The following is a 17,944-nucleotide window of genomic DNA, read 5'->3' on the forward strand; positions in this document are numbered from 1 at the left end:
GAGTTGTGTTTCTTAACACAGGTGGGTATATTCCAAACTTTCTTTTTTCTTTTTAATAAGAATCCCTGGGATAGAATGTTACTGTTCTGACAGGAGGTATCTTATTCCTAAAGGCTTTGGGCAGAAAAGATTCAACTCACAGCTTGAGACTCAGGTACAATAAAACATTGGTTCCTGTGGTCTGTATTTATCACATGTAGAAGACCAATTCTGATTTGTAAAAAATTCCAGAAACTCAGAATTCTTGGAAAAAAAAAAAGCATCATTTTATTTGCACGCTTAAAAAGTTGTACATAGAAACTTATAATACAGTTGTGTAAAACTGAAAGGACTGTCAAGGAAAAGGGAGGGTGTTACCTTTATTGACTGATCATTAAGGAAGTTAGAGAAATAAAACAAAAACACAATAAAATGTTTAAAAAATTAAAGAACATTTTCCAGGTACAAATTTTATAAATACAAAACAAATTCACAAAATTACTTTGAATGCTAAATAAATATCTAGTTAATAAACTCAGACTCAATACCTCCAGCCAGCACTGGTACAGCACTTCAAGGATATAAAATTGGATTCATTCATGTGTAGTGTTGAAAGAATGTGCTCATTAAACAATTCTTAGATGTATATACTTTTTCCTAAACTGTGCTATAATGGAAGATTCTTCTGTGTAGATAAATCTCCCTTAATACCACACTTCTAAAAAAAGGTCAATGACAAAATAAATCATAGGTGGAAAAATATTTTCTGAGATATTGGGACACATGAATGATCTCAAAATGTACAAAAACCTCTGTAAATCAGTACTGTATCCAATACATATATCAAACTTATTAGATACTGAACAAAACTGTAGCAAAGGAAATCTTTCCTACATTCTCCTGAGTGCTTAATATTAAAGTTGAGAATATAGTGCAGGCCACACTTCAATGTGGTCGATCAGTTGTTATTGCTTTATACATATATGTCTGCTTTAGAGCATGATTTAATGTTCCATTTTCATGAACAATTTGATTTCTTCACATCCTTTAGAAGGACAAAATTAGATTCGTGACTTTTTTGCAGCCGGTGGTGTGCTAACTTGATCCACATTCCCAGATGTGACATGGAGTCCAAGTTTTTGAGCCTGAATATGAAAAAATGCTTGAAGCCTAGTTCCAGCTTTTGCTTCACTTGTGTTACGAGGGTTGTACTCAAAGCAGTTCGAAAACATTAATTCAATATCATCGATAAACTCAGCTAGAATGGAAAAAAAACAAATGAGATTAGATGAAAGTCAATTATAAATATAATCTTTGTTGGTATCATATCTGGAAATCTCATTAAGAAAATGTAAGTCCACTTTTTTTTTTAGAAGGTGGCAAAACTGAAGCTTAATATTTAAATAGATGTATTTTATATAACTGTACAGAACGTCTATTAAGATCAGAGTCTATAAAATATCTTTAACTCATCTAATCCCCAACCATCTTTCATTTCCATATATGCATGTATATGCATTTTAGGGATTTCTTGGGGTGCCATATACACAATTACATTAATATGCATTATTGAAAGAAAAACAGCCTCTACTTCCTTAAAAATAATTATCAGAGAAAAACATAAATTACTCACATGCTAATTTATATTCACACTTGTTCACTTTTTCACGAATTATATTTAAGGCAATGGGCTTTTTGATGATGTCATAATAGTCTGGGACCTGTAAAATAATTCAAATATATCTCTCCTATAGGCAATTTATTGAAGATAAGTAGTCAAATATATGCAAGTTTTGCACTTGAAAGCAACTGAATATTAGCCTCTGAATACTATTATTCCATTAAAATTACATAATACATTTTAGTCATTATAATGTTGTAAAAGATTATTTGATACTGTAAAAGTCTCTCTCTGTATATATGTATCTATAAAAAAATTCTTTAATGAGCACGACTACATTTGTAATGAAGAATAAAATATGTATAACAAAATTTGGCACAAAAAACTACTCAGGAAAAACAAGTTACAGTCCAACTGAGAACTAATTTTTATAAGATGCTATTTCAATTAACCCTTCACATTTTTGGCTCTATAAGTCTCAAAACAGAAATCTGATGATGTCACTTTTTCATTCAGAAACCTTCACCTGATACTGACAGGTGAGGCCTTTACAATCCAGTTGTGTCTGAGCCCCTCTAATACACCCTCTGCTCCATTCAAACTATATCCCTCATTCCCATATTCTCATTTCTAGGTCTTTAACTTGCCCTCTCTCCCTAAAATGTCCTTATTCCATTTCTCACTGTTGAAATTCCATTTTTCTTCCATAAAAAAACTTTCTAATTCCTGCTATTTCCTCCCTCTGAAATGCTCAAATCTATCCTCTCTTTTCTACTTCTGCAAGACCAGTATAACTTCCAGTACAGTACTCGAACACCGTCCTGTCTCTGCTACGGCACATCATATTCTGCCATACATATATAAATAACCACAGCACCATCTCAAACCCCTTAGTTAGGTTATGCCATCTCTGTTAAGAGTACCTTTTACGTCAATGTTTCTCAAAATGTGGTCCCTGGACCAGCACTAACAGCATCGTTTGGGCATCATCCCAGACCTAGGGACTCAAGGACCCTGGGGTGGGGCCCAGTCAGCCGTGTTTTTACAAGCCCTCTGTTGATTCTGGTGTATGCTAACATTTAAGAAACACTGTTTTACATAAGGGAAGTACCAAAAATGGTACTTAGTTGAATCAACTCCATTCATATTCATTACACAGAATAAAAACAGTGAGGTTACTGCAACACACTGTCATCGTTTATAAGAATCAGTCACAGGACTAGAAGGGGCTGAGGAGACCATGCTAACTTCATTTTCTTCAATATAGGAACCAACTGTCCAAGTTTTGCCTTGTTTTCTAAGTAGACAGTGACTAAATAAGCATTTTGACCACCTCAAGTTGCCACGCAGACTAAATCAGATAATATACACAAATACATTTTATACAGTCCAGTATTATTACCTGAATTTTAGAAACGAGTTTCAAAAAAGGCCAGCTGTCATCATGCCGTACCAATTCCACAACAAGTTGTTCAAAAGCAGACAGTTCATGAACTCCTCCCTGTCGACCTGAACTCCTTCGATTAAGTGTCATAGGGGATGATTCTGAACAAATAATTATATTAACTTTAGGTGATGATAAAATGAAGTATTTGGAAAATACAAACAATTATCAGAATAAAAAAGATAGCTGGTAATCACTCCCTAACAATATTCAACAATATTTAACTTATAAATAAGGCATATAAATAGAAACTGTACTCAAACAGAAAATCAACACTCTACACACTGAGATGTTAAACTAACATATATTCTGAGAGACAAGTAAATCTGGACCAAGTGTTCATTATTTCCTTTTGATCTTAAAAATTTCAAATTGAAATAAACACTCATTGGGAACAGATTGGTGTATAAAGAGTGTAATACAAAAGGTAATTCTAGAACACAAAGTTTTTGGGTTGTTCTAAAAATATGTTTTCAACTACAGTAAGATGAAAGCAAGCAATCGTCTGGTATTTCCTGAAATACATCCTTAAGAAAATAACCTCTTCAGATCTAGAAACCTGGCCTCTTTATAAATTACCTTGCATAATAGAAAATATTTCTCAATGATGAAATAAAAGATTGTTCTTATAAATCTAACTTCATATGGAGAATTTTCTTAAAGCAAAATGCTTTTTCATAAAATGTAAGGTACATAATGAGATCTAAGGTGTATAAATTAGTAGAAAAAGGTAGTATAGTCCATAGATGAATCTAGGTGTTTAAATTCCCTGCTTAAATGTAAGGCCACACATTTCCCTGTTTATTTGTCCTTAGAACCACATTACAAATCGGTTAAAAACATTTTTTTCCAGCAGGTTTTTTTTTTTTTTAAATAAAAATGCTTAGGTGTATTATTTTCCAAACAGCTTGGGGTTCAGGACTGTGGAAGAGCAAAGCACATAAGAGGATAGGAAAAGCTCAATTAGATCTTGGTACAAAGTTACCTCATATCCACAACCCACCAAGCCTGACAACAATGACTGCATCCTGTTACATTCTTTCCCCAGTGAATTAATCCTGTCATGTGTTTATGCATACAAGCTACCTGAAATTGTTCAAAGAACAGTAACTAGAATTAAATTTTTTTTAATTGGAGGATAACTGCTTTACAATGCTGTGTTGGTTTCTGCTGTACAACAATGTGTATCAGCTATAACTACACACATATCCCTTCCCTCTTGAGCCTTCCTCACACCTGCCCTGCCTCCCCCATCCCACCCCTTTAGGTTGAGAGCACTGAGCTGAGCTCCTTGTGCTATGCAGTTGCTTCCCATTAGCTATCTATTTTACAAATAGCAGTGTATTTATGTCAATGACTAGTAGCATTTTTTATGTGTAACTTCTTTTTGAAATACCAAGGTTTTATTACCACTGATAAAGAAAAAAGAGGATAGCATTAAAGAGATTAATGGGTAAACAGATTATTACATAGATAAATATGACAAATAATTTACCATATAATAAATATGATAAAACAACATAACCCTATATAGTATGTAAACAATTTATATATTATATATAAATATTAAATTATCAGAATAAAAACAATAGCTGGTAATTAACAATAACAATAACAAATAACAATGTTAATGTTCCCAACTCTCCCTTGCCCCCAAATTCAGTATATCAGGTGGGAACCTTACCAAATTACCAACTGTAGCTAGTCTAGGTGATGTCAAGTATGTGCATTTTGAAGGAAGCAAAGGTGGATGAGAATGAAATGTGTTCTAATGTGATATACTGAGGTTGCTCAAGTTTTGGCCAAATTTCTCCATTAAACACAAATGCTGTTAGCAAATTTCTTTCAAGTACTCTGCTACACTACTACAAACACTAGCAGTGTAGTTTACCTTTATTCCCCAAAGAGCTGCCCCTTCCTTGAACATTATGCTTCAGGTCAGCTTGCTCCCTAAAAGCTCCGTATAGTGGACAGCCTTTCAAAAATGATACAAACTATCTCAACATTCAATCGTTCCAGATTACTCAATTTTCTTAGGTGAAAACATTAATTTAGAATCTTCATACCTGCAGATTGTCTTTTCCTGCCTCTTCTCTTGGATTCACTATCTTGGAGGGAAAGTTTTGAAGCAACATTTAGAGGACTTGACTGCTCTCTTGACTTTGTGGCAATCACCCTGAAGTTAGGGAAGTTGGGACTATTTTCCGGTGTATTATTAGCACTCTTCCTGCCTCTGCGCTTTCTACAAGGACTCAGTAGTTCCACGAATACATCTGCTTGCAGTGCGCCATGACTCTGGCGAGTAGAACGACTGGCAATTCTTAAAGATTTAGTTTCCGTAGGAGGAGCAGATTTTATCTTTCTTAGGCTTCTACCAGTAATTTTAGAAGAAGCAGTTGTTTTCGGTGTACTCTGCTGACTCCGTGAAGTGTATCTTCCAGGGTCTTGTCGTTGGCCACGACTTGAGAAAGAAGAGCTAAGTCTCCCTCTTGTTTTAATTGGTAATCTAACTTGTGGTCTTCCTCGTTTTGGTGGGCTATAAACAGTGTTAGAAAACAGTTACTGTACAGAGCAATGATGCACATATGATACTTCTATCCCCCTTGTTCTACTACTCAGCCAATGAGTTTAATACACATAACTTATGTGTTACTGAGACTTATCCTCAGTAACATGTGGATAAGTAACATCTTTATTACTCAGTTTTTTCCCCTGGTAGTTCAAATGGTAGAGAATGTGCTTGCAATGCAGGAGACCTGGGTTTGATCCCTGGGTCAGAAAGATTCCCTGGAGAAGGAAATGGCAACCCACTCCAGTATTCTTTCTTGGAGAACTCCATGGACAGAGGAGCCTGGAGAGCTATAGTCCACGGGATTGCAAAGAGGTGGACATGACTGAGTGACCAACTTTCACTTTTCTTTTTAACTTAGAACTGACGAAATCTAAAATGTGCTTTCATTTATTTCTTTGTAATGCAAGGAGAACATGTAATAATTTCTCAGTATAACTCCAGGACATCATCGTGAAAATCAAATCCTAAGTCATGAATAAATTGCAATCAGACCCTCAGAAAAACTGAATAAAATGGACTTGATCATGTTGAAAACTTAAAATACAAATCTTTAGTTTCCTTATGCTTCAGGAGACTGTCACTCTTCCTTATTACTGATACTGAGGTAACCTACAGTTTTGGCCAATGGGTCCCACAAAAGTAGGCCTTAAACCTACTATTCCTCAACACCAGGCCAAGAATCTCTTTGCTATATTTGATGTTTACTGTAAGATACAAAACTATATTCAACCTTTTATTTGCCTTTATGTTGTAGACAAAGATGATACAATCCCATTAAGCCTCCTCTATCCATCTCCCCACATACCTGAACCTGTGGTTTGCCTAAAATATTTCCGAGAATTTTCCAAGTTCTTTATTGTCTTTATGCTTACTATAATACTGTTGAGTTGGAGCTACTAAACAACTTGCTTGAAATAGAGGGGCTGGCTCTCTCTCATCTCCCTCAGGCGGTGACCTTTTTGGACTGTGTCAGTCCCAGTTGCCCTTGCTGCACACTGACTTTCTTGATTCCACGTGTGTTATGTGTGCATGCTCAGTTGCTCAGCCCTGTCCAACTCTTTGCAACCCCATGGACTACAGCCCTTGAGGCTCCTCTCTCGTGGAATTTACCAGGCAACAATACTGGAATCAGTAGCCATCTCCTACTACAGGGGATCCTCCCAACTCAGAGATTGAACCTGCATCTCCTGTGTGGGCAGGTGGATTCTTTACCACTGAACCATCTGGGAAGCGATTCCACATGAATGGAGTTCAAATGTTGAAAAGGGATGGAGAGTCTTAGAGACAAACATGAGACTGCCCAGCAGGAATAACCAAATCCATGCATTAGGCCCAGTGACACAGCTTGCACTAAGTTGTCAAATACTTGGCTATGCAGTAGTATAGTATAGTAGCGTAGTAGGTGCTGACATGGCAGGAGTATAAAAATACAACGTGCTTCCTGGCATTTCTCTCTGTGGACTACCAAGATCACCAATATTTGGGTATAACTTCTTGAGAAAGCAAAACATGCATCCAGAGCTGTGTTCATCTGTATCTCTAGCTGTCCTCTGGACTGCTTATTTGCTAAAGTTAAAAATTAAGTAATGTCAACCTTAATGAGGCTCTGACTTGACATCCTATCCAAACTTAAACTCATACTTGACTTTGTTATCTGGCTAAGTTCACACAAGGACTATACTCCTTTGGGAATAATTTCATATGTTTATAATACATAAAAAACAAGGGGAACTTTACAACACTATACTGCACACTTGTTTTTTAAAAATTAGAGGCCCAACCATTCCATTTGTATTTGAAAAGTCAAGAGATTGCCTAGTCATGACTCACGAACTCTCATTTTATTGCATGTTAGGATTTACCTGACTTCTTCTTCTTCTTGAGAATCATCTTCATCTTGTTCTACCTCATACTCTTCCTCTTCACTTTGACCCTCTTCTTCATCATCATCAACTTCATCATCCTCATCTTCCATCCTACCTTCCATCTCATCATCACTTTCCAAGGATGGTCTCTGTCTAGAGGAGAGTCTTCTAGAACGCTGCTTTGGCCGACACTCTGGACAAAACCAGTCTCCTTCAGGCACAGTCTGATAAATCACATAAATGATCAGTAATCATCTCTCACTCAAAATCTCAATTCTAATCTGAGAAGCAGAAGAAGAAAATAAAAATACCTTGAGCTTTGGTCGAACACAGTAGGTGTGGTGACCCCGGTCACAGCCATCACAAAGTACCATGTTCTCAGCATCACCCTTCTTTCGGCAGATCTTGCAACGGGCATTCAGAATAGATTTAGACCATATCACACTACGATCCAGGGTGGACAGATGAAGAAAGACTTGGGATAGACTAGCAGAAGAAAGGAGAGACTCTCTCCAACGGTCCAGGACTGTTTTATAAGAACGCCCACTGTCACTGGCATCTTAAATGAAAGGGAAAGTAATTAAAACTTCCTAGGCAAACCCTAGACATCTCCTAGAACTATTTTTCTTGGTATTTTTAAATAGGTAAGAATTTAGAGTTCTTCTCTCCTAATACTTCACAAAAATACAATATTGAGATTAAAAATAAACAATTCATGATAAAGAAAATTTGCTGAGCCACACCTTGCTTATGACATGAAGAATTACTTAAATCTGTAAAACAAATGCTTGGGGATTTCAACAGTTAAAAGAGAAAAATAACTTATGACAGTGTGTTCTCAATCTAGCAATCTAGTTCTTTGTATCAAATCTTGATCTTATTTAGAAAGTTGGCTAAATACAATAACAAATCAGCTACTATTCATATGAATCAAGAATGTCACTGCCTCATTTGCAGATAAAAGATAAAGATGGATTGCTCTTTAAGTCTCAATTATATTTGAGGTTTCTTTTGGGGCTAATGAGAATGCTCTAAAGTTAGATAGTGGTGGATCTATTGTGAATATATTAAAAACCACTGAACTGAACAATTTTAAAAGGGTGAATTTTATATATGTGAAATATGGTTCAATAAAACTGTTACTAAAAATATCAATTATGGATAAATGCCAACTACATTGCCTTCTATATCTAAGAAAATATTATTTTTAAAATAAGGTAAAAAAATAAATAAATAAAATAAGGTAGATCTTTTATACAGAAACATTTCAATCTATTAAGAATCATTTGACTGGATGCTATTAATCTAGCTAGTCTATCATTTTACATTGGCATGTGATATTGACCTCAAATTGATCTTCACTACTGCAACTACCTTAGTTTTCCTAAGACATTATACTTAAATATAAAGTGCCTACCACATCACATCAAAATTCTACAAGATATATCCTCAAATGGAATCTCATGGATAGCAGCATGACAGTTAAGAAAACATAGGCTATGGAGTCACTCTGCCTTGAGGTGAGCACTAGCTCCCCTATATAGCTTGGGCAAGTTACTTAAGGTGCCTCAGCAGCAGTATGTGGCCAGCTTATACCTCTGAGTGCTATTGGGAAGATTAAATGAGATAATACACATAAGACATGTAAACTCTGTCACAGTGTAAATGCTACTGTTGTTATTATTCCTGCATTGTATTTTCCCTCCAATATGCAGCATTTTAGAAGATATGAAACAAGTCTACTCTATGGCCCCTGCTCTTAAGAAAATTTTAATACAGCTGGGAGGATGAAGATGTACACAGTGAGGGGAAGTCATAAAGCAAGAGACCTGTCAAACACTAGTAGATCTTGAACTTTTGTTTTGATTGTTAGGCAGGAGAGAGACAGGACATGAAACCTAGGGCCCACTCAATGTGGTGAATCTTCCCTTAAAAGTTAGGGCCCCAAAAGGCTGCACCTCTAAGTGTCAGGGTAGAAACAAGTACCACAAAGAAGGAAGCAGGCAAGGAAATCTGCTCATCTGGACCATGATATTGGGTGGAAAGGGGAAATAAATCTATTTTATGTAACTACAAGCAAAACCTTGAACAGGTTTAAAACCTAAAAAAACACAAGCTAAGATTTTACAGTGGTCCAGGTGACCAGAGTTCCAGAAAAACATCCATTTCTGCTTTCAAGATTGCTGGGAGAAATATCAATAACCTCAGATATGCAGATGATACCACCCTTATGGCAAAAAGTGAAGAAGAACTAAAGAGCCTCTTGATGAAAGTGAAAGAGGAGAGTGAAAAAGTTGGCTTAAAGCTCAACATTCAGAAAAATAAGATCATGGCATCTGGTCCCATCACTTCATGGCAAATAGATGGAGAAACAGTGGCTGACTTTATTTTGGGGGGCCCCAAAATCACTGCAGATGGTGACTGCAGCCATGAAATTAAAAGACGCTTACTCCTTGGAAGGAAAGTTATGACCAACCTAGATAGCATATAGCAGAGACACTCCTTTGCCAACAAAGGTCCGTCTAGTCAAGGCTATGGTTTTTCCAGTGGTCATGTATGGATGTGAGAATTGGACTATAAAGAAAGCTGAGCGCTGAAGAATTGATGCTTTCAAACTGTGGTGTTGGAGAAGACTCTTGAGAGTCCCTTGGACTGCAACGATCCAACCAGTCTATCCTAAAGGTAATCAGTCCTGAATATTCATCGGAAGGACTGATGATGAAGCTGAAACTCCAATACTTTGGCCACTTGATGTGAAGAGCTGACTGTTGAAAAGACCCTGATGCTGGGAAAGATTGAAGGTGGGAGGAGAAGGGGACGACAGAGGATAAGATGGTTGGATGGCATCACCGACTCAATGGACATGAGTTGAGTGGACTCCGGGAATTAGTGATGGACAGGGAGGCCCGGAGTGCTGCAGTCCATGGGGTTGCAAAGAGTCGGACACAACTGAGCAACTGAACTGAACTGGTGACCTCAGGTATGGCAGAAACAAGGGCAAATCTCTGCAATGAAGAAACTTCTGCAGATTAAGTTCTACGGAGTAAGAGTTAATAGTCAACACCCACGAGGCACATGTGGAAACAAAACACTATAATCAAGAGCCTGCAAAATCTGATCCATAAAGAGGCATGAGACACAGAATTAGACACTATATAAAATAACTGTGTTTAACATGTCTTAAGAAATAAACATTTGAAAATATCCATAAATGACCAAGCCATTTGAAAAAGCATCTAGATCTCTAAAAATAATTGAGATTTATAACTCAATGAGAGAAGGAGAAAAATGGATGGGTCAAATGACTCTTTAGACAAAGCTAAAGAGAAATATTAGCAAAGAGGGACATAAATGCAATAATATAGTTCATGTGATTTACTTCCATCCTCTCATTTTGTGCTTCTATTTATCCTAATTTTCTAATGTAAGTCTTCATGGAACGTTCTGGCCTAAGTGGGACTCTCCAAGGAAGAAGGCAACAAGAGTTGCTAGTTCAAAGATCTTAAAGAAATATTTCTGGGTAAATCAAACGGTATTCTTATTGGTAATGGCAAGAAATAAGATTGCAGAGACCAATGTGGAAGAATGGAAGAAAAATTACGACAAACTGGAACATTAAAAGTCAGTTTGACTGGTTCTTGACTCAACGGCTGGTGAAACTATGGGTTTTGATCAAAGATGTGCTTTAAGAAAATTAACCCAGTGGTAGCTCCATTTTTATTCTACCTACTCCAATCCATTTAAAATATTCTAAATATGAAATATAAATGGATGTCCATATTTTTCTATTTTCATATAACTACTTAAAAAAGGATAAAAAATAGTATATAAAATTGATACCATTTTTTCTGTTAATTGTTTTCTCATTTTAAACTTTGCTTCTCCAGATTATACAATTCTCAAGGGCAGAAATGTCTTTCATTTTCCATTAAGCGAGCACAGATAAATTCCTCAAGATATTGCTAATTAAATGCACTTTACTAATATAAAATATTGGTAGATTCATATGATCAAATATCACACCAGGAGATTTTATGCTGTTAACTGCCACTATACAGTAATTCATGTCACCATGCCATGCCGGCTTCCCTAGGAAATAAAACAATAACATCTCCTACTCCAGAATTCTCCCTGTGCTCATAAAGGAAAAAACAATGTGAATAAACACTATATGTAAAACAACACGTAAATTCCATAGATGCTCAATCTTTAACAATAACTAAGTATACTAAGGTTTAACAATGTCAGTTTTTTGTATAACAGAGTAAAAGAGTTTGATTAGCTGAGGTATGAAATGCATCAAGAGAAAGAAAAATTTTAGGAAGATATTGTTTTATAAGCTTGCCCTCAACCCTATTCTCTCCAAAAACCAAATTTAAGGTTTTTCCTTCAAAAGCTAAAAATGTAAATCAATATTCAGCAGTAAAATAAAATCATAATTCCTTAAAAATACAAAATTCTTTAAAAAGTTAAGTATTTACCATCTCTCACACTAGATTGATCTTCCTTTTTTTCTTGTCCCTTTTTTTTTCTATCTCCCTTTTTGATGTTTATTAATTTCTGTGCTGCCGCTGCTAAGTCACTTCAGCCATGTCCGACTCTGTGCGACCCCGTAGACGGCAAGCCCACCAGGCTCCCCAACCCCTGGGATTCTCCAGGCAAGAACACTGGAGTGGGTTGCCATTTCCTTCTTCAATGCATGAAAGTGAAAAGTGAAAGTGAAGTCGCTCAGTCGTGTCTGACTCTTACCAACCCCATGGACTGCAGCCTTCCAGGCTCCTCCGTCCAATGGAATTTTCCAGGCAAGAGTACTGGAGTGGGGTGCCATTGCCTTCTCTGAATTTCTGTGCTACCAAGTTTCAAATTGATCAAGTTAGTTTGACAATTTCCCCCCCACAACTTAAGGGCTTAACCTTAAGCATGACTTAATAAATTATTAAATTATCAACCTAAAACAATTATCACATCTTACCTAAAATTACGTGAAATACGATTATGTTCCCCAAGTTAAAAAAGCCAAGTTTTATCAATGTGATTGATCACTAGAATAAGAGGGACATCTAGAGAAGGTGGAACATAAGTAGAAATTTTATTTCTTGATTCTTCAAGAAACTGAAATAATTTCTGAAGCTAAACTGGGAAAATTCCTACTCTAGTTAATTTGCTATGTTGAAAAATTATCAAAAATAGAGAATTTTAATGTTTTCTATCTCAAGCATTTATAAAGTGGAACACCCTTTTCTCTCCTGGATTAAGTATATATTCTTGATTACTGTTCTCCGAATATTTAGACTACCTTAAAACCCTAGAGGTACTTCCATTTCCTGCTGTCTCATTCAAAATAGATCATTCAAAGCCTTAAAGAATTACAGACACCAGTTCTATTAACTTTGAGGCAGCAATGGTAGATAGTAACATCCATTATTACAAATGATCAACATCTGACTCTGACCAACATTTACAAAGTAAGGTAAGCTGAACACTTACAAAATAAGTAAGGTATGTTGAACTTGTCTTATTTCATTTATTTTTTCTTTTATATGTCTCAGGACGAAATGAATGTCTAAACACTGCTGTATACAAACAAGCATAGGGAACACTATAGTTCTCTGCTCTTGTATAATCTATTATGTGTAAACTGCAATATCTCTCAGTGTCAACTTTTTCCCTTTGTCTAAATAGTTAATAAAAGGTACTGATGAAAATTCAAACATTAAATAATAAATTTGATCCCCCCTCACCAAACCTATAAATAGCTTTAATTGATGGCAATTTCAGAAGTGGAAAAATCAGCAGAATTACATTTTATTCCCATACCCCTTTTGGAATCACAGAATCAATAGAATTAATAGTAGTAATAATATTTTACATTTATAAGAGTCCTATGACTTACAAATAACTTTTAATTGAAATAACTATAAATTCACATGTGTTTGTAAGAAACAATACAAAGATCCCTTATATACATAATTTGATTTTGACACAAAGTATTAGGAAATACTGAAGACAAAATAACAGTGATACAACAAACACAAATTTGAATCTTTGTGCTTATATGTATTTTATTTCTTACAAATGTTACTTTCAATGTGAAAAGTGAGTTATTAAGCTCATGTTGGAATTATCAATTTATAAGAAAATTAAAATATGGACAGGCTTATTAGAACAATGAGATACTAACTACAAGTTCTTCATTTTAAAAATAGATAATTTACAAATATACTGATGTTTCAAGCACCATATATTTATGAAAACTTTGTTCTTACTACTCAAAACATTAACATTCAAATCATTTTTAAAGGATTTTAGTCTACTCAAGACTCTCTCTCAAAATGAGATCAAAAAGATATAGTTTAAAACAACTATTTCTTCTAGTACCTGACTATTGAGATATAAACTATCTCAATATAATAAATTATAAATTAATTCAGTTTTTCAGAAAGACCACAGCGAACTAGAGGCAGTTATGATATGAAAATTGATTTGGAACTTGACACATATTTTCCTAAAAACATAAGGATTATGTTTCCTAGATTAGTCCTAAAAAGCACATTAATTTCATAACTACTGAAACACACTCATGATAGAATTATTTCTGTCATCCTAACCATAGATTGTAGAGCACTTCCTCATCTATGTACCCTGAAACACTTGGTATTTCTGATTTAGCACTTTGTACACATGCTCAGGTGAGTGACCCACATTATTAAACCATACCCTTAATGGGGGGCATTTAAGTAGTTTCTTTGAGGTTCTGTTTTAAATGACAATACATTTATGTATAGTGTTTGATTATTCAGGGTCTGGCGAGTCATAGAATTGGTAATCTCTTTGGAAGAAACATTCATAAAAGAGACCAACAGAAATAGTTAAACAGACATTCACTGAAATGAATGAATACCTAGAATAAAATTTTAAAGTATTATTAAATAAATCTCACCTGAAATAACTTATATTTTAAAATGAAAATGTAATCTCAAAATTTTCAAATTAGTTGATCAATTTTATTCTGTCAGCCAGTAAAGTTCTATTAATTAAGGGGTAATTGAAAAGCATTTAAAATATAACATATTTTGAATTAAAAACAGATACTTACCAAGTGGAGCTTTTAGAAAACGCCTCTCAATACCCTGTTCTATTTGGAAAAGTGCCATTGCAAGATGATGAACCACGTTGCTCACTGACTGTGGTGTACTTGCATTGGTTGAGACAGTACTTGGAGATTCTGTTTTTATGCCCAAAAGTCTACAATTAAAACATTGAAGAGTTTATAGTACCTAAAACCACTATTAGATGAAACTTGAGTCCATTGACTTACCCAAATCCTTACTTATACCTCTGTAAGAAATGGTTTCCTCAAACTCTAGGAGTTCTCATAAGCCACCAGGAAAGGGAGAGAAAAACATGAATCAAGAGCTAAACTATCATGTCATTTAGGCACATCACAAGGGCAAATACAGAGAGGAGGGAAGGTGGATGAGAGAAGGCTTAGAAGGCTTTAGGAAAGAAGCCTTAGACGGCTCTAAGGAAAGAAACCTTTCCTTAGAGAGGTGGTATCAGATGGGCCTTAAGGGAGGAGTAGCTCAGGCAGCTCATCTCTATTTCTCGTGCTTCAACTTTTACTTATAGCTGCCTCCTAACTAACTAGTTCCTTGGCCTCCAATCTTACTCCCTTTGCAATAAATCTCCATGCTGCACTTAAAACGATCATTTAAAAATGTAGGCTCATTTACTCAAAACCTGTATAATGTCTTCCCTCCCAGTTTCATATCCTTTCCACCTTTAGGTCTCAGTTTCAGTCACTTCCTCTAGCATTTCCTTTGCTGTCTTCTATATTCTCCTATGTATCAATATTATATTTCCACTGGGTATTTACTTCTACCAGAACTCTGACACTGCTGTATAATTGCTAGCTTAAGGTCCCTCCACCATTTCCTTCTAGATAATAAATTTATTCTAAGGGCAGATGCTATCTGAAAAAGTAAAAGTATTTGTCTATAGAGAAATCAGTTCTGATTAAGAGCTCAAATAATATTTTAGTCTATTACAGTTTACCAAGTTTTCTTACAGAAAAGAAAAATGATAATGTAAAGCTACTTTCTGAAATTAATACAACTTTAAGTTCAAAGTCTTTAAAAACTTGAATAACTATCATCATCTTAACAAGTTGTCTTTCGGCTGCTTTAGTATTAAGAAAGGTAACAGAGAACTTGCGGTTTAGCAAAATCATCATTTCAGTGGTTATAAATATTAATGTCCTCACAATAAGATCTTCAGACCATTTTTGGAAGAAAAAGAAACAGTTTCTTAAAAACATAAAATGGCAAGAAAAAGTGATGGTTACTTTAGAAAAATCCTTTTCCTACCTGTCTTTTACTATGACCTTTGCTTGCTCATCAATTTCCATCTCCTCTGCATCTTCATTCACAGTTTTAATTATCCCGTTTTCCTTGTTTTCCTCATTTAACAGCTCATACTGTCCATTTTCTAATGCTGACCTCCAGAGGTGTCGGTCTGTAACCTGTAACAAAACTCAAATTTACTAACTCTGAAAAATGGCATGTACTGTTCCTAAGAAGTATGAAGTTCAATGTACATATGAAAAATTCATGAATATTCTAGAACAGATTGTGAATCAAAAAGAGATCTAAAAATAAGGTTACTAAGTGGCCAAAATGGAGTTCATATCATTCATAGATGGAAGCTTTAATACCTTACTCTCTACATAGTGAAATTATAAATGACTCTAAGGTTGGTCACCTGACAGTAGCAAAAAAGTGACAAATGAATGAACAGAACACACAGATCAAGCATGAATTACTTACAGATTTTAAAAAGGTAACAAAGAAACCAATAAACAAACCAGACTCAGCAGAGCAGGCAGGAGCTAGTCAAGGAAGAAGAAAATATCCTTATACATTTCAACATCTTGGATGAAAATACCGTAAAACAGATATTTTTTAAATACCAAAAGTTAATGTTAAAAAAGGTTTTAAGAAAGATCTACATATATATATAATTTGATACAGGGAAATAAAATCAATTATAAAAAATGCATCACTCCTGCTATTTATTCAGAACATACATGCCTTGACTATATCAAATAAGTTAACAAACATAAAATATCAAATAAGTTACCAAAATTCTGGTAACTAGGCAAGTTAAAAATGGGAACAGGTACAAACCTTGATTGCGCCTAATGTTCCTTGGTAGATTCTGTCTTCAATATCCAAAAGAAAATCTCTCAGCCTCAACTCAAGCTGTCTTTCTGCAGACATCTGGGATGGATCATACACACTGGAAGATCTTCCCCGACTATATGTAGGTTTGCTATCAGTTTGAGGTTTGTCTGAAATAGTTAGCAAACATCTTTATTATGATTTTCTCATTAAAAAATATAATTACCCATATGATTGTATGATTGTGAGACAGTGGATATAAAAACAGTAAGTCCTCAAGTATGGGGAAAAAAGGAAGCAAATGTTTGCACATCATTTATCTCATAAGGGACTTGTATCTATCCAACAGAATATATGAAGAACTCTTACAGCTCAATAAAAAGACAAATAATACAATTAAAAAATGAGCAAAGGATCCAAACACCCTTTTCTTCCTTTCTCTCTCTTTTTTTCCTGCTGTGCCATGAAGCTTGCAGGATCTTAGTTTGATGACCAGGGACTGAACGCAGGCCCATGGCAGTGAAAGTGCTGAGTCCTAACCACTGGACCACCAGGGAATTTCCCTGAACACATTTTTCTTTGGCCAATAAAACCATGAAAAGATGCTCAACATCATTAGTCATTTGGGAAATGCACACCAAAACCACAATGAGATACTTCACACCTCTACAATGGCTAGAATAAAAAAGTCTGATAACAAGCACTGAGAGGGATGTGGAGAAATTTAACCTTCTACATAAAATAGTGAGCCACTTCAGGAAACAGTCTGATGACAGTTCCTCAAATGATTAAACAGAATTACCAGAGTGCGTAGTGATGATGTGTGCATGCCAAGTCCGCAGCAGTTGTATCCAGCTCTTTGCAACCCCATGGACTGTAGCCCACCAGGCTCCTCATGGGATTTTCCAGGCAAGAATACTGGAGGGGGTTGCCATGCCCTCCTCCAGGGGATCTTCCCGACCCAGGGATCAAATCTGAGTCTCCTGAGTCTCCTGCATTGCAGGCAGATTCTTTACAACTTGAGCCATTGAGGAAGCCATATGACCCAGTAATTTCACTCTTAGGTATATACCCAAGAGAAATGAAAACATATGTCAGCAAAAATTTATACACAAATGTTCAAAGCAGCATAACAGCCAAAAGGCAGAAACAATAGAAATGTCCATCAACTAACATATGGATAAGTAAAATGTACTAAAATGTAGTATACAATGAACATAAAGAGAATGAAGTACTGACATATGGTACAACTTGAATGAACCTTGAAAACATTATGCAAAGTAA

General features: G+C 35.4%; 1 protein-coding gene across 2 annotated transcripts in view; it reads right to left on the reverse strand.

Annotated features, from left to right (window-relative positions):
* Nucleotides 1-241: 241 nt before the first annotated feature.
* Nucleotides 242-17,944, reverse strand: part of BAZ1A (bromodomain adjacent to zinc finger domain 1A) — an 86,477-nt gene continuing 68,774 nt past the window's right edge. For both annotated transcript variants that reach the window (XM_055556648.1, XM_055556649.1), the window contains exons 18-26: nt 16,667-16,830; nt 15,848-16,002; nt 14,578-14,726; nt 7,793-8,040; nt 7,479-7,705; nt 5,111-5,580; nt 3,003-3,145; nt 1,613-1,700; nt 242-1,237 (exon numbers count right to left, since the gene is read on the reverse strand). In XM_055556648.1, the coding sequence (XP_055412623.1) occupies nt 1,041-1,237; nt 1,613-1,700; nt 3,003-3,145; nt 5,111-5,580; nt 7,479-7,705; nt 7,793-8,040; nt 14,578-14,726; nt 15,848-16,002; nt 16,667-16,830 (1,841 nt within the window). In that variant the 3' untranslated portion in view covers nt 242-1,040. The remainder of the gene's footprint in view (nt 1,238-1,612; nt 1,701-3,002; nt 3,146-5,110; nt 5,581-7,478; nt 7,706-7,792; nt 8,041-14,577; nt 14,727-15,847; nt 16,003-16,666; nt 16,831-17,944) is intronic.

This window comes from Bubalus kerabau, chromosome 19 (assembly GCF_029407905.1).
Source record: "Bubalus kerabau isolate K-KA32 ecotype Philippines breed swamp buffalo chromosome 19, PCC_UOA_SB_1v2, whole genome shotgun sequence".
NCBI classification, from domain to species: domain Eukaryota; kingdom Metazoa; phylum Chordata; class Mammalia; order Artiodactyla; family Bovidae; genus Bubalus; species Bubalus kerabau.